The sequence below is a fragment of the Vombatus ursinus genome, unplaced genomic scaffold, assembly GCF_900497805.2.
Source record: "Vombatus ursinus unplaced genomic scaffold, bare-nosed wombat genome assembly UNPS02014791.1, whole genome shotgun sequence".
Lineage (NCBI taxonomy): Eukaryota > Metazoa > Chordata > Mammalia > Diprotodontia > Vombatidae > Vombatus > Vombatus ursinus.
In genome coordinates, this window is record NW_020954569.1 from 76,299,052 (window position 1) to 76,320,699 (window position 21,648).

At 34.2% G+C, this 21,648-nt stretch overlaps 1 protein-coding gene across 4 annotated transcripts in view; it reads left to right on the forward strand.

Annotated features, from left to right (window-relative positions):
- Positions 1–21,648, forward strand: part of WDR7 (WD repeat domain 7) — a 458,806-nt gene that overhangs the window by 38,157 nt on the left and 399,001 nt on the right. For all 4 annotated transcript variants that reach the window (XM_027868951.1, XM_027868954.1, XM_027868953.1 and 1 more), the window contains 9 exons: positions 539–617; positions 2,138–2,312; positions 4,047–4,123; positions 4,968–5,087; positions 7,741–7,886; positions 8,359–8,461; positions 12,101–12,242; positions 12,351–12,599; positions 13,646–13,866. In XM_027868951.1, coding sequence (XP_027724752.1) covers positions 539–617; positions 2,138–2,312; positions 4,047–4,123; positions 4,968–5,087; positions 7,741–7,886; positions 8,359–8,461; positions 12,101–12,242; positions 12,351–12,599; positions 13,646–13,866 — 1,312 coding nt within the window. The remainder of the gene's footprint in view (positions 1–538; positions 618–2,137; positions 2,313–4,046; positions 4,124–4,967; positions 5,088–7,740; positions 7,887–8,358; positions 8,462–12,100; positions 12,243–12,350; positions 12,600–13,645; positions 13,867–21,648) is intronic.

The following is a 21,648-nucleotide window of genomic DNA, read 5'->3' on the forward strand; positions in this document are numbered from 1 at the left end:
TGCTGAGTTTTGAAGCTGTGCTTATGCATAAATTTTATATACATATATTCAATATAAGGGTGTCATGTAAGGCTTGACTGTTATTTTTATATAACAAAGTTATTATGACTCAGTTAAACTCTAAAATTTCTGTTATAGATTTGAGGCAATAAATATATGAAATATAAATATTAAAATAGCTAGTTTCTTTAATGGAATCTGTTAGTTTTGAGGGCATGAATATTTGTACGACTGGGACAGGGTTGGGAAACCCTAAGTTCTTTTGAATATATAATTAATTTTTCTTGTTATTAATTTTTAATTAGAAATAATAATTTAGGCTCATCTGGAAAGAAACTCATGAAAAACTTGACAAAAGATGAATCTGAAAAAAAAAACCAAAAAAGACATTTATAACAGAATGCAAAACCTTGGGATAGATAGACTAAATGGCAGAGGGAATGTTTTCATTCATATGATTTTGTAGAGCTCACTAGTGAAATAGTTGGCCACAATGGATCTTTTTGTTTTTATTTATTTTGTATTTTATATTTTACAGAGAAATGTGCCTTTGGGATGTAAGTGATGGCAGATGTATTGAGTTTACGAAATTAGCTTGCACACATACTGGCATACAGGTTAGTATTTTAATTCTTTAATTTGTCAGGCTGCAAGCACAGATGTGCTAAAATGGTTTAAGTGCTGCTTCCTCCTTAAAAGGCTTCACTAAAACTCCCAAACTTGAAAGTCACTGCTGATTCCTCTCTCCCTCAGCTTCCTGGGTGCTTCTTACCTCTCTCAAAGTCTTATAATCTATTTTGCTTTAAAGTAATTTTTGTTCACATTACATCTTCCTATTTTGTAAACTATTTAGAGGCAGAGACATTTTATCATGACATCTGTCCTTTCTGCATTTAATACAATTCTAGAACACACACTTAATTAATATTTGTTTAATGAATAGATGAATGAATGAAAAAGTTTTGAGTTACATTCCTGGTATTGTTTCTTACTCTGTAGTCAAACTGTTCTTCAGTTTTCTCACTATGTATATGCTGTACTAACATACAGGGGAATTAGAAAGATTATATAAGGTTAGGACACTAACTTCTAAGGGGTAGAAAAATTAAGATGTAGAAAAATGTAATTTTTTAAAATACAGAATTTTCAGAGGGCAAGTCTTGGAGTCAGAAAGACCCGGGCTCACTTCTTATCTCTGAAACATACTGGCTGTTTGGTCTTTGGCAAGTCATTTAAACTTTCAGTGCCACATGAAACTTTTCGCACCTGATTTCCTCCCCAAAAAAGTAAGAAAAGGAAAAATTTGAAGTGCAGAGACCAGAGTTGTGATGTATAGGATCTTTGACTATAGTTTAACTCCTTCCTGTAGAGTGTGCCTCTGTCCTTTAAAATATTTTTTCTTCCATGGCCCTGCAATATTTTATAGAGAAGTAGATATGATCTTAAGACTATAGAGCATAATTTTCTTTCACTTAGAAAATGAACATTACTGTTAATAATCCAAATACTTCCCTTTATTATTTTTTTTCTAACATTTGAGGGAAATGAACATTTTTACCTAGTTTCAACTTTGTCCATCAAATGTGTGTGTGTGTGTGTGTGTGTATAAAGGCTTAGGGCATATCTTCATTATTTATTATAAAGAATCTTAGATTTATTACACTTAGAATACGTTTATATATCTGAGAACATTGTTTTTGTTGTTCTGTATTTTTAATGTCACTTAAATATTCTGATACTGAATATTAAAGAAAGAATAATACTTAATACCTTGATGTAACGCTATATTTGTGGGCACAAGTTACCAATCTTTACCACTGAACAAATAAGAATTTTCTTTTAGAGAGACATGGCATATGGGAAAGAGCACTGACTCTGGAGTCAGAAGGCCTGTGTTCAGTTCCTGCCTCTGACATTACCCTTAGTCTCCCTAGGACTCAATTTTCTCATCTGTTAAATGAAAGGATTGAATTAGGTAGCCTCTGAGCTCCCTTCTAGTATGACTTGATAATAACTCATATTTAGGGAAACAGTTGGATTTTTGCTGAGAGAACCATATAACTAAACATTTGATAAGTTTAAATATTAAGTGAAGATCAAATTTGTCACAGATAATGTTCTTTTAATATAAAACTAGTTCTACCAGTTCTCTGTTGGGAATCAGCGTGAAGGGAGACTGCTGTGCCATGGACATTACCCTGAAATTCTGGTTGTGGATGCCACCAGCCTTGAGGTTCTTTACTCCTTAGTGTCGAAGATATCTCCTGACTGGATTAGCTCTATGAGTATTATTCGATCACACCGAACACAAGGTCAGTGTACTTTAAAAAATTTTTTAAAAAAGGAAATTGAAACAATTATTCCTTTCAGCAAGTTTCATTGCAGAGACTGGTACTTTCTTTTACTTTAACATTTATAACCATTTCCCTGATTTTTAGAAACTGAACATTACTGCCAATAATCCAAATAATCCCTTTCAGTTTACCAGTTAACCTACAAATTGAATCCTATCCTATGGAAGATGATTGTTAAATATTGTCCGTATACTGATTCTGGCCTCCTTGGCTTTCCAAGGTGTGGGGAGGAATCTCTTTCCCATCCCTCTTGGAATCTGGGAGAAATGACAATATTTCTAATTGGTTTCTTTATATATTCTTGGGGTCTGGTTTGGAGGTTTTAAAGTAGGGTGGATTTAGTGTAATGTTGAGTTGTTACCTTCAAAGTTACACAGAAAAGGTATGCTCTCAATGTTTAAGCTGGGACTATATTCATGGCAAAATTTTAACTTTTATTTTCAAGGCAGAAGGTTATTGCTGTTCACACTGAGGAAAGGAAACAGAAATATCTAAAGGGAATGCTTGGTAATTGGATGTATCTGGTGAATGCAGCAATGTTTATTCCTGAGGGTGTTCCCCACAAGCTTTTTAAACACCCTCTTCCCTACCGCTTCACTGTCTTGTTTCTTTGTGGGGGTCTGTGGCCTAGTAAATGGCTGTTGGCTCAGAAACCTTCTGGTTGACTTTGTAGGGACTCATTACCAAGTTGACTATAGGTTAATGAGCTTCTTCTGGCCATAGCAATTCTTGAAGATCATGTGTTTGTACAAAGGACTTTGCCAACGTTATCACTCTCAAGTCTCATTATTATTATTATTATTATTATTATTATTATTATTATTATTATCATCATCCTCATCCTCATCATTAACTTTTTGTAGGGTTGTGTTCTAGAGGGAGAATCTGCATTTACCCAAATCAGATCCTGGAGTATTGAAAACAGTTGCTGTGTAAAGGCCAAAATTCCCATGATTCTGCTTTTATGTTTTCTGACTTTGGCTCAGCTTACCTGTTTAAGGTGAACTCATTCGATGAGCTGCTCGTACAGCTGCATGATATAGTTTCAATAATGTGTTTTTCTTTTCCTTTTGGCTTAACTATCCACATACAAGAGAGAGGCAACCATGGCAGAATGGATAGAGAGTTGGTCTCAAAGCCAGGAAGACCAGGGTTCAAATCTCACCTTTGAATCATATTGGCTGGGTGACCTGCAATCACTTAACCTCTCAGTGCTCTAAGTAATTCTCCAAAACTCTTAAATTGTAGAGAGAATGACGACCTCCATTGATAAAAAAGTTTGCTTATCTGGGGGTTCACTGTACCAGTGAAGTCTAGTCCCTTTCACACTCACAAAATAATCTCTTTTTCATTGTTATTTATCAGGCTGAAAAGATTTGTAGTTCTTGGGGGTATGATATAGTTTGTGCAGTGTCATGTGTGAATTGAAGCATTTGGAGAACATCTTAAATAGGGTCTTTTGTTTGGACTTTGTGTAGAATATTATTCGTCACTGGCAATGACCTTAGGTTAGCAAGTATTTGTTAAGTTGAGAATATTAATAAAGGAACAGTTCATTTCCCTTAGTTGTATGGAAGCTCATTGGCCAATAGACAAAAAGCAGTTCCTTAAACATTATGACTGTATTATGATTAAAAAATATTGATATTGGAGAAAATGCACTGTAATTGTATCTTTTTGTTTCCTATTTAGAGGATACTGTTGTAGCAGTTTCAGTAACAGGAATCTTGAAAGTTTGGATTGTTACATCTGAAGTTAGTGATACCCAGGTAAGATTGGTGATTAATCTCTCCAATTTTCTCATTATTGCTTCTTCTTACTGTACTTAATTCTTTATAGTAATATTTTGGGCCTCTGTTTTTGGTATTTATTATGGTTGTCTACTTAATTTTCTATAATCTCTTCAATATTTTAGAATGAATGATGCCCTAATGATTATATAAGTAAATTTAAAAATTTCCTTTTAAGGAATGCTGAACTTTCTTGGAATATGAGATAGAGAAGTGCGTTGTGGGAGGAAATAGTTGGTTTTTACTTCTGAGTAAACATCTAAGTTAACTTCTAACTATAACTTCTAAGATGGTAACGTACTTGAGGGAAGAAATAACAGAAACTAAACACAGGTATTTCTGGTCATTTGCCTCAGCGTATTTACTTTCTGTTAGTGGGCAGGACAAATCTGTGCCCTGCCAGCACTTGTGCTAATCTTTCTAGCTAAGGAATTTGACTTAATTAAAAAGAAAATGAAATAAAGATAACACCAAACTGGATGAATTATCAGGTGTTTCTGAGTTTGCATAATAGCTTGGTAAGAATTAGAATTCACTCATTTTTTTGTTTCTGTGTCCTTAGCATCTATAGTGTCTGTTGCATAGTAGGCAGTTAATAAATTTGATTCTACCTCTCTTCATCACTGTTATGACTTTTTTACATTGTTTCACTGCTCTTTCAGTTCTGAATGTCTTTAACTTTTGTGACTCTGCTATTTGGAATGTAGTTTTTGTTCTTTCTTTACTACTGAGTTGCTGAACATAGCAAATTTCATTTTCACTTCATTTTATTTGGTTGCGTGATTGTTTTCATGGGTAACCAAGTTATTTTTATATCTTTCAGGATACTGAGCCAATATTTGAAGAAGAATCCAAACCAATTTATTGTCAGAATTGCCAAAGTATTTCTTTCTGTGCATTTACCCAAAGGTCACTTTTGGTTGTGTGTTCCAAATATTGGAGGGTAAGGTTACCCAGTTAAGTAAAAAAGCTGGTTTTTCCTATTTGATGATGTAGATTTTGTTAGATATTTAGTGCTAAACTTAAGGAATAACTCTGCGTGTTTTTCTTTTTTTTTGTTTTTGTTTTTGCGAGGCAATTGGGGCTAAGTGACTTGTTCAGGGTCACACAGCTAGTGTCTATTTGAACTCAGGTCCTCCTGACTCCAGGGCTGGTGTTCTATCCACTGTGCCATCTAGCTCCCCCTAAGGAATAACTCTGAAAAAGACTATTTCAATCTTTTAGTACTCATGTCTGAATTTATATTCCTAGTTTTTTTGTAGCAAATCTTCCCCTTTGAAGGAGGTATTTGGAATGGTGCTCTGAGGAGCTCTCTATTCTTTTTAGGGCAAATTCAAAAAAGATTGAATAAGTATTTGTTTTGCAAGGAGCTCATATAATGGGGAGAGAGAGAATAAAAAAAGTATACAAATAATTGCAGTCCTGCTTAGAGTACAAGTGAATAGGAGATGTCAAATAGAGTGATGTGAGTTGTTTGAGATGGATGAGGGATCACTTTTGGGTGTGGCAATGAAGAAGGCCTCATTGAGGAGCTGACACTTGAACTAGGCCTTGAAGGTAGGGGAGGATTTCTGTAAGCAGAAATGAGTAGAGTGGCATGAGGTCATTTCCAGATATGGAGGACAATAGTTGGAAAATAGCATGTTGAAATCACAAAATGGAGTGTAGTTGTTACCACTCTAAGGAATGAAGGGAAATTGAACTAAGGTTGGATGGGAAGACAAAATATGCTGCCTTTTGCCTGAATGAATCCACTCTGCTTGAAATCCTGAGGCTAGCAGATCATAGCAGGGAGAATTAGGACTGCTTGGCTGATGGTATGGGCTTGTCTGTTTCTGTTGTATAGTAGGAACAGAATGGAGGAGATGAATATCTTTGGAAGGAGGGAGGAATAAGAGCCAAATGATACTTTATTTGTGCTAGAAATGTATGATGTTCAGGTCTTTTGTTTCTTGTTGTCTTTTCCCTGGCATATCTTGTATTCTTGTGAGTTTTATTTGTCCCTGGGGCATTTTGGGTGTGAGGGCACCTTCTGAGCCCTTGTCTGTTTTCACATGTGTGTCTGTTAAAATGTTGTAACCTTTGATAGTGTAATTTGTCTGGAAAACAGTGTAAAGGAGAGCTTTATGAAGTAAGTTTGCAAAGGAGAGTTGCAGCCAGTTTGTAGCTTGAACTTTTTGATTATTTGTCTTCAGATGAATTCTAGAACTCCAGAATTTGAGTAGGAAGGGGCTTCAATGGCCATTCTCGGACCTAAAAGAGAATCCCCTCTACAACATACCCGGCAAGTGGCCATTGACTCTTTGCACAAAGACCTCCAGTATGTGGGAACGCACTGCCTATTGAAGCAGCTTGTTCTACCTTGGGATAACTACAAATCTTAGGCAGTTTCCCCCTCTGATATCAGGCCTAAAAATGCATCTTTGCAACTTCCATGCCTTGTTCCTTATTTTGTCTCTGGACAAATACAAGAAGTTCAATCCGTTTTGAAAATGATTTCCTTTCAGGGGCAGCTAGGTGGCGCAGTGGATAGAGCACCAGCCCTGAAGTCAGGAGGACCTGAGTTCAAATCTGGCCTCAGACCAAACACTTGACCCTTACTAGCTGTGTGACCCTGGGCAAGTCACTTAACCCCAGTTGCCTTAAGAAAAAAAAAAAGAAAAGAAAATGATCTCTTTTCCAACACTTGAAGACAGTTGTCATGTATTTCCTGACCTTTCTCTTCAGGGTAAACACACTTAGTTCCTTCCTTGATATTCATGTGGCATGGACCTGATATCCTTCACCATTAAACTTCTTTTTAGTATATTAGTGTTCTTTCTAAAATGCATTACCCAGAACCTGACAAAAAACTCCAGAAGTGGATTGACCTGGGCAGAATTTTTATTCGGATACTGTACTTAGTGCAGCTTGATATCTTAGGATTCTTTTATTTTGTTTTTTTGCTCCCATATGCTTTTGAATTGTGTCCAGCTTTCAGTCCACTAATAGCCTCAGCTCTTTTTGAGATAACCTGCTGCCTAGCAGTGCTTTGCCATTTTGTACTAATGAGACTGATTGCTTCAGTATAAATGTAAGACTTTACATTCATCCCTATTAAATTTCATTTTATTAAATTCAACTGTACAGTTATGTTAACGGCATAGTTGTGATATAAACAAATCATTGGGTGAGACACGCTGGATGTTTCCAGCCTTTTCAGATTTCATTAAGGTCAACCCTACCTTTCTTCTGGATGGTTTCATCTGTTTGTTTATCCAGAGGCCACACACACTTTGGGCAGTACTTCTCATGTTTTCAGATGAACAAACTCTGTACTACTCTAGGAGCTTTGGCTTTTTCAGCTGAACTCTGATCTTTGCTTGTCTATGACAAGCCAGTAGGATAGGGATAGCACTCTTGATTAGTGTTTCTGCCTCTTTTTACTCAATTGTTGTTGCCACTAATTATTGCTGAGGAGACCTGAACTTTATCTCATCTATTTCTGGTTGACTTTGAGGAGCTTTGCTCCTAGAGGATTTAAGTGAGATGTCACTGTTTTGACTTAGATTGTAACATGAATTTAGAATTTTGAGTTTGTCTCTGGTTTTATGTAGGTATTTGATGCTGGAGATTATTCTCTGTTATGTTCTGGCCCCAGTGAAAATGGACAAACGTGGACAGGAGGTGACTTCATATCAGCAGATAAAGTTATTATTTGGACAGAAAATGGACAAAGTTATATTTACAAACTACCTGCCAGGTAACTCAATAAATAATAAGTCGCAATACAAGAAAAAGTTTAGGCATTATAATCACCATGAAATGTAGATGAAAACTAAATACTTTCAGTTTCAAATGTCAAGAAATTTACTGACTTTTGCAATGAAAAATTAAAGCAGTATATGGTTAAATATTGTAAAATATAGTATATGGTTAAAATTGTGGTATAAGTTTAAAGCATAAAATTTTGAAGATTAAAATAGGGAGTTTCAGTTTAGCTCACAATTAGAAATATCAGAAGGGACATTAAGATTTTTTTTGTTGAAGTAGGATACATTAAATTACCTTTGATATTTTATAATTAAGCAATGTAATACTTTAACATTTACAATTAAGTTATGAAAATTGGAATTTTAGCAGTGGAAAAAAGCCTTGTAGTATGGAATTATGTGATGGAAACAAGTTTTAAACTATGAGTTTTCATTGAAAATAGTGTTTTCTTTGATTCTCAGTTGCCTACCTGCTAGTGGTTCATTCCGCAGTGATGTTGGAAAAGCTGTTGAAAATTTAATTCCTCCTTTACAGTATGGTCTCTTGGATAGAGAGGATAAAGAGGTGAGATGCATTCTGAGCACTATGGCTGTATATAAATTCACTGAAGCAGCTGTATTAAACCAATTATTTTATGTAAAGTTTATGTTCTTTATTAGCATAATGATTTGTTCATTATAGAACAGTGTAAAATTCCATAAAATCTAATCTTAATGATTATATTTACCTACCTTTTGGGAAAACTTTATTCATAATATCTCCTATCCATCATAATATGTCCATTATTGGATTTCCTGATTGACTAATTAGCCTTCTTGCTATTCCTTGAACATGATAGTCCAACTTCTTATTCTGTGCCTTTTCACTGTCTGTTTTCCTTGCCTTGAATGGCCTCTATTATCACCTTCACCTTCTGGCTTCCTTCAAAACAGCTCAGATTTTACCTTCGAGTATAGGAAGCCTTCCTGAGTTTGTCTCCACCTCCCCAACCCCTAGTACCTTCCCGCTTAGGTTGCTTTCCATTTTCACAACTTATATCTATTATATATGATTTTTTACATGTTGTCTTCCCATTAGAATGTAACTCTTTTGAGAACAGAGACACTGTTTTTGTCTTTCAGTGTATCCCCAGCACTTTGTACAGTGCTTGGCACATTGTAAATGCTTATTGACTGATGAAACAGACATTCATTATGTTATATATGTTTATGAGTTGTTGGACTCTCTAACCAAAGCTGTAAAAATAGGACTCCACTGGGTCAGCTCTTTGAGGGAACTCCCCCCTCCCTGCCTCTCTGCCCCCATCTTCTCTCTGACTTCCATTTTACTTGAGGACAAATCCTGTGTGTTCTTTGCCTTAAAGCATTGGCATTACTCCATGGATAACTTTCTCTAGCTTGTTACCATGGCATTCTTCTGCCAGTTCAATTGTTCTGCCTAATCATGTGACCTGTGACTGCTATAGATACTTTACCTTGGACATATAATATGTTGAATGAAACATTTATTAATTCAGGTCACATTGTAATATAAAGCAATAATATTCATAAAGGTAAATATTGTACTGAGTGTTCAATCATGTGAATAGAGCTTTAAAGTAAAGCTTTAAAATAAAGTTGAGAGACTGAGTAGGCAGGGCCAAGAAGCACAGACTTAGACAAAGGGGATGCAGAATGACTAGTTGATATTTTCTTCTCTGTCACTCCTTTTATTTTCCTGAAAATGGTTATCTTCATCATATTACAGTCTCTGGTAATAATTTTCTCCTGGGTATATACCTGGCCACCATATGATTTTCTTCCTAGAAGTTCTACTTTCATTCCCTTCCTGGCAAATTTGCTATGGGAAGGATTAAATTTCATTCTCATTTATTCAACTTCCTTTTAACTATGTGCACTGGGCTTCACACCATTGAAGAGCTTAAATGTTCCCATTTAGGCTATTCCATGTCCCATAGGCCCTAAAGTTGCCTAGTCTCTTTGTATCCATAGTAATATATACAGTAGTACATTTGTCATTTTCCAAAGACCTTTAGGGAATTACGGATGTTGCCTATACAATCAAACTAATTTTGGATGAAAGTAATACCAAAGCTAATTTCCATTATTTAGGATAGACTTTTAGGAATAGTGGAAGAATTAGAAGGATAATCCTGTCTAATATAATGATTTATCATTTAAAAAAATCCTCTCAGAGCTTTCAAGGACTATATCTTAAAAACTTGAATCAAAATTTATTTTAATTGAAAAACTTTCATTATAACCAAAATTTATTAAATATTAAGCTTTAAGACTGTACTTTTTAAGCTAAAAGAAAAAGCGTAAGAATGCTATGTGTCCAATTTTTTCTGAAAATTCCATCCTGTATTTTTCACTGTGGTGGTGAGGTAGAAAATATTTTCGTTAATACTTTGGGAAAGAAAATTTTTTTAACCTTAAGTTAACAAGATCCTCCATTATAAAATGGCCTTAATACATTTAGCCAACTTAATTTGCCACCTTTCCCTAACTTGAATTCTCATGTTTAGCTAAATTAGAAGGCTATTATCTGTGTGACAAAATCATCACCCCGGGTATCTTTAAATAGCCAACTGCTTTTCCCCATCCCACCAGCATGTTAAATTTCATTTAGGCCCACTTTTTAAGGCATTTATTGGCATAAAGTGAGTTGCTTTTATATTGCAGTAAACAATACTTTGTTGAATGACTTTTTGATGCCTGAAATTATGGCTGTCTTAATTATATTTCTATCACATGGTAAAGTGTTAGGGACTTTTAGATTTCAAGTAAAAAAAAAAACAGTTGGTTCGGTTGAGATTCAGGGAACACTTAATCAACTTCACTTAATTAAGTTATGTTTTCATGTCAGTTTTAATTAATTTTTGTTGAAAAGGTTTTTTTTTTTTGGTTTATTGGTTACTGAATTATAAAGTTCAGAAGGAAAGGGAATTTACTTATTTAGTCTTCATATTTCCCTCAGTGCTTGTCACAAAAATTTGTATTTAGTATGTGTTTAACACATACCACATTTAATTAAGAAATGATGTGTTTGATTTTTCAAAGATTTTGTGAACTAACATCTCATTTTCTAGCAGGAGCCTAACTTTATCATTTTTTTCTGATAAGACTGAACAATTGTCCAGCTAATGAAATTGCAAACAAAATCGTAGCCAATTAGTTTGTTGTTAATTGTTAATTTTACAAATGTTAGCCCAAGTTCAATACTTCATGTGTATATATATATGCGTATAGTATGTGATACTTAATATGACAAAATTTTTACAATGGCATAGAATATATGTCTATGTGAAAATCTAATTGTGACACTATTATTGATATACCTTCATATGGAGTGTGGAAGTAATGTGTATTTGGAATTGCCATTTGGGTTCAAGTTGTGACTAATCACTAAGAAAGTAAATTAAGTCCTCTAGTACACAGTTTTCTTATCTTTATAATTAGAGTGTTGTACCAAATCCCTTATAAAAAAAAATCATAGTATAATGGAGAGAGAGCTGGTCTTGGAGCTTGGAAGACCTTGGTCCAAATCCTGCCTCTCATGTATGGTGGCTATGTGCTCCTGGGCAAGGCATTTAACCTCTCAGTTCTCTAGGTAACCATTATAAGTTGCAGTTAAAGTGCTAACCTGCTTTGATAGAAGGAATTGCTTATCTGGGAATTCCCTCCATCAGTAAAATCATGGGCCTCATCTTAAAATTTTATGCCGACCTCACGGTGATTATTTTAAAATAGAGTTTTTTTTTATTAATATAGTCTTGAGTGAAGAACTCTTGTGAAAATCAGTATACATGATTTAATAATAATAAGTTTTAATTGACTAATAGCTGTCCACTTTGCCTCAGAAATGTTATGATTCATAGAAAGTGAATTTTATTTTTAATTTAAATATCATTGCACAATTTTAGATATTATTATGGCAGAGTAGTCTAATAATGCCTTTTTGGTATTTTTGCACTGCTTGTCCTACAGGTTTTTTATAAAGAGATTACTTTTCAAACCTTTAAAACTTTATATAAATGTCATTTTTAAGATTTAGAATGATAATATATTTTGTATTCCTGGCTCTAAAGAAAAATAATTAATATATGCATCTTAAGTGTATGTTGCTGATGTTATATGTCCTTATTACACATTAAACAATTAGCTGAAAAATCTGAATGAATATGTCTTTTTTTTCCCACAGTTATTTATCTGCCCTCCTGTTACTCGATTCTTTTATGGACGTAGGGATTGCTTCCATAAGCTACTTATTCAAGGAGACTCTTCAGGAAGATTGTGTATTTGGAATGTACCAGACACACTTGAAAAACAGGAAGCTGCAGAAGGTAGTGGCAGTTCAGCTAATAAGATACACATTTTTTAAAATATCTTTTTATATGTTCAAATACTGTCTCTTTTCTTCTTTTTATTATTTTTAAACAAAACACCTGAAGGATTGGAAATGACAACTTCAATTTGTTTACAAGAGGCCTTTGGTAAACTCACTCCTTGTCCTGCTGGAATCATAGATCAACTGAGTTTGGTTCCTAATAGCAGTGAACCTTTGAAAGTTACAGCAAGTGTGTACATTCCATCCCATGGACGACTAGTTTGTGGTCGTGAAGATGGAAGCATAATTATTGTGCCAGCAACACAAACTGCTATAGTCCAGCTGCTACAGGGGGAACACATGCTCCGGAGAGGTACTGAAATAAAGTTTTACAATCTTATATTTTAAGAAGAGTTATTATTTAAAAAAACAAACAAACATATATTGACATAATGTAAAGCTTTGTGTCCTGTTGATATTTATAAAGTGTTAAATGTCTGACTTGCCTTTATTGTCTCATGCCTGGAGCATCATAATAACTTTTTGGTAGGTCTCTCTGTCTCAATTGTCTCCCCAATGCAGTCTACCTTCTACTCCTCTGTCAAATTGATCTTAAGACCCAGGTCTGACCATGTGAACTCTCATTTAATAAACTCCAGTAGCTCCCTATTATTTCTGGCATCAAATATAAAATCCTTAGTTTGGCTTTTAAAATTCTTCATAGCCTTCCCTCCTTCCTTTCCAGGCTTCTTATATTTTACTCTTCTCCATCTCCTCTGTGGGTCAGGAGATAACAGTCTCCCTGCTGTTTCTTACACAAAACACTGCATTTTTTGATTCTGCATTTTCATTGGCTGTCCCTCACATCTGGAATTCTCTCCTCCTCATCTCTTCCCCTTGATTTCCTTAAGTCTCAGTTAAAATCCTGCCTTCCACGAGGAGCATTTTCCCACCTCCTTTAATACTAGTGTCTTTTCCCTGAGATTATCTCTAATTTACCTTTGTATGTTTGTACATAATTATTTGCCTGTTGTCTCTCCCATTAGACTGTGAGCTCCTTGAGAACAGGGGCTGTTTTTGCCTTTGTGTCCCCTGCACTTAGTGTAGTGCCTGGCACATCATAGGTGCTTAATAAATGCTTGTTGACTGGACATAATAATCATTTTTGTTTCTGTTAATTTGATCAGTGTTTGAGTTAGTGCAACAAAAGAGCAATAGGTGAAGAATTTTAGCTTAATATGTATAGAATCTACCACTTAATTTCTTGGAATTATTTAAATTTAAAAAGTATGAATTATGGTACAATAATCCTTTATAAGTTTGTGTGTGTGTAAATAAATTAATGCGTGTTGCTTTTTGTTGAAAAACTTTTAAGACTTGAATCTCTACCTCATTTTAAAAACAAAATCTCATTTACAGGTTGGCCACCTCACCGAACTCTTCGGGGTCATCGGAACAAAATTACATGTTTACTATATCCTCATCAGGTCTCAGCTCGTTATGACCAAAGATACTTGATCTCTGGAGGAGTGGATTTCTCTGTCATAATCTGGGATATATTTTCTGGAGAAATGAAACATATCTTCTGTGTGCATGGTGGAGAGATTACTCAGCTCCTTGTTCCACCTGAAAACTGTAGTGTAAGTTGATTATAAGAGACCACAATTAACATGGTAGTCATTTTGAGTTAAAGATAGTGCTGAGTCATATTGCCAAAGGCAGATAAATGAATTTTCATTTGCAGATTAATTTAAAGAAAAAGTTTGTGAAATTAAAAAAAAACATTTTTAAAGAATGTAGCATTAACTAGTTGTCCTTTTTAAACAAATTAAGTTTATTTACCACTGTGTATATCAGTGTATACGATGAAGACTTCTAGTTTTAACAGTGTTGAAATACCATGTGTTTTTCCTTAGCATATACCTTACAGCTCAGTATGTCTTTATCATCTTTAGGTCATTTTCTGTTACTTCTTTTTTGTTTTTCTTCCCTTTCTGTTCCTTTAGCTAGCTTTCTGTTGAGGCTATTTTATATCAAAAAAAATCTTGTCTTTACCTTTATTTTTGTATAAATTCTAATTGACTTCTAAGACCTTTATTTCTAGTACCCTCCTCCCCCACAAATATATTATTTCAGTGTATGTTAGTAGAGGCAACTCTTGAGGACTGTTTTTATGATTTCTTTGGCTTTGGTCTCTATGAAGTAGGAGTTCATAGTTCAAAACAGCTAGGATGTTTTAGAAACTACTAAGATAAGTCATCTAGAACTGGGACCTCTGCTTAAATTACAAATGAGTAGAAACTGCTATCTTGCTTCCTGGGTAGAAGAGTAGGTTATATAGTAGTAACAGTGCCCCTGCTGGTTTTTATCTTTTTTTTTTTTTTTTAAATTCAGGTAGTATATATTAAGGTGGATTATGATTGATACATAACATCAATGTTTCTGCACTGTGAAATCTAGATTTCTAAAATTTCTTTCTCGTGTTGAAATAGTTTCTTTAGTTTATTTCCCTAGCTCACTTTAGACTAGAGAACAACTGCTATTTCCCAGGTTCCTTTTAAAGGTTTATGAAATGATAATCTTAAAAATTTTGATTTATTTTTTAAAACTCATAGAATTCTAGAGCTAGAAAACTCCTTTTGCTAATTGCTGAATGTTCTTTAGATTTCTCATTTTTTTTCCCCAATATTTAATCTCAGCCACCAGAGTACTGGCCTGAGTCAGGTCCAGCCCAGAACATTCGCTTCACACCCCCTGACAGTGAAGAATGAATGGTTTTGACTGTCACCCCCTCCCCCCATTCACTTTGTATGTAAGAGAAAATAGATTTCTTTTTGGGGGGGAACTGTTTGCTTCAAATTAGCTTTAGCTGTATGAAGAACATACCATACCAAATAAGTATTAGAAAACTTAACATTAAAAAAATTTTTTTAAATAATTTTTTAATTTTTAGTTTTCAACATTCACTTCCATAAGATTTTGAGCTTTAAATTTTCATCCCCTCCCTTTCCTACCTTTTCCCCAAGATGGCATATAATCTAATATAGGATCTACTTATCTATTCATATTAAGCATATTTTCACATTAGTCATACTGTATAGAAGAATTGGAACTAATGAGAGGAACCATGAGAAAGAAGAAATAAAACAAAACGACAAAAGAAAAGGAGAGCAAATAGTATGCTTCCATTTGCATTCAGACTCCATAGTAAAACTGAACATTTTTTGAGGTAGCTTTTTTCTTGTTTTTAACTACTATTAGAAAATATTGATTAAAGTTAAGTTAAAGTTAAAAATTAAAGATAATCACCTCCATGACAAATGATATTTTACAAGCAGAAGAACAATCGCTAAGTTAATGATTTAACAGTTTTAAAGCATAGTTCAGATCCTTAAAGATCAGAAGATCTAACTGATAGGAGAAAAAAGGCTAAGAAGACAATTTGAGTATTTGCTTAATATTTAAATGTCTATTCTGTTGTGCATTTCAAAGCTAACCACAGTATATACTATTGACTAAATCATATGCTTTGTACACTACCCTAATAAATTCATCCTAATCAGGTTTTTAGTGACAGTAGTAGGTATGTAATTTTGGAGGTGATAGTAGTTTAGAGGCCATGTACATTTCTACCAGTGTGAGTGGAATTAATACTTACTCCCATCTTAGATATTTGCACTGAGGCAAGATGCTAACCTCTCCTTGGCATGGAAAAACAAGCATATATGCTGATGTAGATACATAAGTCTTTAGTTATATTTTGTATGCAGCAGTGTATGTTTTCTGATGAGGAGACAGAATATACTTGTTCATGGTCTCCAAAGAGCCCATCTCCTGGACTTTTGAAGTCACATGCTAAAACAGAATATCTGTGGAGGAGGACAGCTTATTCTTGACTATTCCACAGTTTTCTTTTTATACTTTCTTCCGGGGGACTCTCTCTGTTTTCTGCTTTTCAATCTTTTTTTTTCATTTCTTGATATTTTAATTGTTGGTAGTATCTTGTTTTCTAACTTTTTTGATTTTTGGTTTAAGGTTTTTTTCACTTTTGTTGTCATATGTGATGTCCCCTTGTCATGTAGCCTAGACTCATGAAGGCTTTTGCGTAACTTCTAATCTTTTTCTGAAATGTCAGAAACAGTACCTAGTAAGCAGGGACTATCTAAATGTATCGCACTAAACAATGTATACATTTCTTTTACTGGGAGGAAGGCTGATATTGAAATCTCTAAAAATGGGGATTTTGCCTTTAAATTTAAAGTTTTGAAAAAATTAACAGAAATCTATCATTTCTCAGAACCTCCCTTCTTTTTCCATTGGATAAAAATAAAAATAAAAGAGAACCCTTGTAACAAGTATGCATAGTTAAGCAAAACAAGTTCTTGAATAGTCCATGTCCAAAAAATATGTATCAGTTTGCACCCCAAGTCCATCATCTCTCTGTCAGGAAACGGATGGCATAAGTGATTATTAGTCCTATGGAGTCATGGTTGGTTGTTGAGTTGATCTGAGTCAAGTCTTTTGAAGTTGTTTATCTTTATATCATTATCGTTATTAAATTGTTCTCCTGATTCTGCTTATTTCACTCAAGATCAGTTCATGCAAGTCTTCTTAGGTTCCTCTGAAACTCTCCCTTTTGTCACATTTTTTGAAAAGAAAATTGTGGTGTTTTTTTCCTCAAGTAACAAGCATTTTTAATTAATCTGTGTCTCCTGCTATACCCTTCCTACCCAAATTGAGCAAATTAAAAAAAAACAAAACAAAACAAATCCCTCAGTACATACCTGGATAATCTGACAAATTACCATATTAGCTGTGTCTGAAGATGTCTGTCTCTTCATCTAAAGTTTATCTCTTCTCTTTCATGTAAGGAGTATGTTTCATCTTCATTCTTTTTGGATGTGTGGTATATCATTACATTGATCAGAATTCTGAATCCTTTTAAAGGTGCTTCTCTCTATAATGCTATTATTCTTGTATATGATGTTCTAATTCTTCATACTTTGCTGTTCTTCAGTTCATAAAGACTTTCATAAAGTTCTCCAGTTTCTTCTGAAAAGGTCCATTTCATCATTTTTGTTGCACTATAATATTCCAACTATATACTACAATTTATTTAGCAATTCCCTAATACGTACCCCCTTTGTTTTTAATTTTTGACGACTAAAAGAGTTGATAAAATATTTTTTTACGTATAAATAATTTTCCTCTTTCTTTGATTTTTTTGGAGGTGTAAAAAGGACCAATTCATAGTTTCATCAGTAGTGCAGTAATATACCCATTTTCCCTTAGTCCCTCCAACAATTGTCATTTTCCTGTTTTGTCATCTTTGTCAGTTTAATAGCTTTGAGGTGGAACATCAGAGTTGCTATACTTTTTTTTTAATATTTAATGACTTAGAATGTTTAATGACTCTTGATGGCCTGGATTTCTTCCTTTGAAAATTGCAAGTTCATAAGTTTTGACCATATATGTATTGGGGTGGTTCTTAGCCTTAAAAATTTGAATCTGTTCCTTTATATCTTAGAAATGAGACCATTATCAGAGAATCTCATTGCAAAGATTTTTTTTCACTAATTACTTGTTTTGCTCCAATTTTTATTACATTAGATTTGTTTGTGCAAAAATTTATTTTTACATAATTAAAACTTCTCATTTTATTGCGTGTGATAATAATAAATAATATTTATGTAGTGCTTACTATGTGCCAGGTACTTCTCTCTATCACTTGTTTAGTCATGAACTTTACCTGTCCATAGATCTGAAAGAAGTAATTTCTTCCTTGTTACTCTAATTTGTTTATGATGTGACTTTCTATATCTAAGTTGTGTGTCCATTTGGATCTTATTTTGACATATAGTGTGAGGTATAGGTCTAAACCTACTTTTTGTTAGATTGCTATCCAATTTTCTCAGCAGTTTTTGTGAAATAGTGAGTCCTTCCCTCCAGTAACTAAGGTTTTTGGGTTTATTAAATATTATGTTGGTGTGTTTATTCACTTATGTATGTTTATATCTAATCTGTTCAACCTCTCTTTTTTACCTTCATCATTTCTTATGGCACAGTAGTATTCCATTACATTTAATTTGTGTTCATACCCATAGCTTCCAGTTCTTTGCTGCCACAAAAAGAATAACTATAAATATTTTTGACCATAGAGGCCTTTTTCTTCCTTCTTTGGCAATTGTTCATGTTTTAAAAAGTGAACTATTCAAATTTTACATAATGGAATGATTTCACAATTGACTTTAGAAGCCTTATTCAGACATTCCAATGCAATACCTAATTACATAGCAAACATGGAAAGAATCTGTGATTTCTTTGTAGGAAGAAGGTTACATGAGGCATAAAGAAGTGAAATGACTTGTCCCAGAGTCTCACCACTAAAAGCTGCCTGTGGTGGTATTTGAACTCAGGTCTTACTGACTCCAAGCCTAGCACCCTACCCACTTTGCCACTGCCTCTTTCTAGTTCCATGTTAAATAAAAAACAATTTTTTTCTTTTAAATTTTTTTTAAATAAAGCAATTATTGGTAAATTAATCTTATAAATTTTATAAATGTATAGTGTGGTATACATGTATTATTTATTTTCATTAGATTGATAACATCTGAATAAAAATCATTTGTAACTCTTTTCCACTAGAAATGTTATAGTTACAAGAAAAGTACAATTTAATGATACTGATCAATGATGAATGTCATTAGTTTTTCCATACCAGCAAATTTTAATTTTTTCATAATTAAACTGAAAACAAGTATGTATTTTGGGTTGTGACATTTTTTTTCCATTTCTTTTCTTAATAATAACTAATAATAATTAAAACTAGCATTTACATAGTGCTTTAAAGTTTACAAAACACTTTAAAAATAGCTCATTTGATCCGCACAACAACTCTGGGAGATAGGTGTTATTATTATCATCCTTATTTTACGGATGAGGAAATTGAGGCAGACAGTTGTTAAGTGACGTGCCTAGGATCACATAGCTAATTAGTCTTGAGACCAGTTTTGTACTGAGATCTTCCTGACTCCTGGTATAACACTTTATGCACTGTGTCATCTAAATCAAAGACTTATGAAGGGAAAGGAATGCTGATGTCTGAAATTTTGTGCTTGAGTATACACATCATTTTTAAGAAATCCAATTGCTTCTCCTTTATTGAGGGATGCTTGTAATGTCATAGGCTTTTTCATTGTCAGGCAGTTGATAAATGCAGCACCTATCCATGACCAGGCAGTCAAAATGAAATGCTGACCCCTCCCCAGACGGCTGCTCTTTAAATTTCAGCCTTCTCCTTTCCTATTCTACTCTCTTACTAACAAATTCTCAGTCATCCCCAGTTGTCAAGTATTTTTCTTTTGAGTGTGAAAGGCAGAGTAAATAGTGAATAGAGAGGTGGTCTACAATTCAGGAAGACCTGGGTTCAAGTCATATTTCTGATACATACTGCCTGCATTACCGTGGGTATAGCCTCACTTAATGTAATATGCAAATTTTGAACTTATGGAACTAATTATTTTTAATGTTCAATTTACTATAATAATTAGGCTGGAACATTGGAGAAAATATAGCATAACTTCCTTATTTTGAAGTTGAAAATGAGGCCTGTAGATGTTAAGTGATTCCAAATATAGCCCTCTTCTACTGTACTGTTGTATACATGAAGATTGCTTAAGGATTATTTTATAGATATTTTCATTTGTTTAAAGGTCTTTTTTTCATTTTGAAGGAATAGTTTAGGAGTTTGTGTTACTTTATTAAAATATAAAGTATCTTTTACATTTTATATATTTGGATTATTTTGGCTAATTTAATATTCTGATTAATTAGTAATTCATGTCCCCCACACTGGTAGCAAGGTGGCGCCATAGTGCCCAGAACGCTGGACTTAAAGACAAAGACTCATCTTCCTGAGTTCAAATCTAGCCTCAGACACTTAGTGGCTGTGTGACTATGGGAAAGTCACTTAACCCAGTTTGCCTTAGTTCCTTATCTACAAAATGAGCTAGAAAAAGAAATGGCAAACCACTCCGGTATCTTTGCCAGGAAAACCTCAAATGTGGTCACGAAGAGTCAGACACGACTGAAATGACTGAATAACACAACAGTCTACCACATGGATTAATTCAAATGATTATAGTATAACAAAAAGCTCTTTAAGATGATACTAAACATACTTTTTTGATCTTTGATTCAGAAGGCATGTGAGAATATTGTAGTCCCAGAATTTTATTTGATAAACACTAGGGAACCCTTGACAGTTTTCCAGCAGTGAAGTAATCTTTTTAGAGTTGTACATTGGAAGAAACTACTCTGGCCAGGGCTTGTGATGTTGGACAGAGAGTAAAAGGTGGGGATCCAAGCATGAACATGGAACAAGCATGGCTTAGTGGAAAGCCCTTTGTGTTGGAGTTTTAAGATGAGTTCAGATCCCAGCTTTTTCCACTTACAGCCTATGATACCTTGGGTAAATAACTTCTCCTGTGTTGGACTCAGTTTTTTTCCTCTGTAAAATGAAGATGTTGCACAAGATCACTAAGGCTCCTTCCAACTTTAATAATCATATCCTGTTGAATAATATTTTTTTGTGTGATACTCTTGATATGAGCATTTCTTAGTGATTGAAGTGAAAAAAGTCATTGTGGATACTTTATTTCCCTTCCCTCCCATTATTTGAAAGAATATTTAGTGTTTGTTGGTTAATGTTGTATTCAGCTCCTTCTTCTCCCTCACATACCCAGTCAGTTTTCAAATCTTGCATTTCTCCTCCACAGTATCTTTTGCATTCAACTCATTGTCTTTACTCAGAGGGGCTACTCCCTTAGTTCTGACTCTTGCTACCCCATACCTAGATTATTGCAGTGATTGGATTTCTTCCCTTAAGTTTCTACTTATTCCAGTCCATCCTCCACTGCTAAAGTGATTTTTCCTTAAACACAGTGGATTCTAGTGATTCTGGGATCATATATAAACTGTGTTTAGCTTTTAAAGCTTTTCACATCCTGGCCCAACCTATCATTCCATCCTCATTGTACATTACTTGCCATTCTGAATTCTGGAATCTAGCCAAACCAGCTTTCTCTTTATTCCTCATGTACAACCTTCCATTTTCCATCTTTTTTTCTATGCAAGGAGCTTGTGTCCTTCTCACTTCTGCCTCCCAGGAGCCCCTTCTGCCTCCAAGATGATTGGAGGTTCTCTATTACCTCCAGTATCAAATATAAAATACTTTGACATCTAACCTCCTTCACAGTGTTGCCTGTCTCCCTCCTCGATCTCTGCCTCCCGGTTTCCCTGGCATCCCTCAAGTCCCAGCTAAAATACCACCTTCTTCAGAAAGAATTCCTCTTAATTCTCATGGCTTCCTTCTGTTGGTTATTTCCTAATTTTTCTGTGGGTAACTTGTTTGTATATTTGTA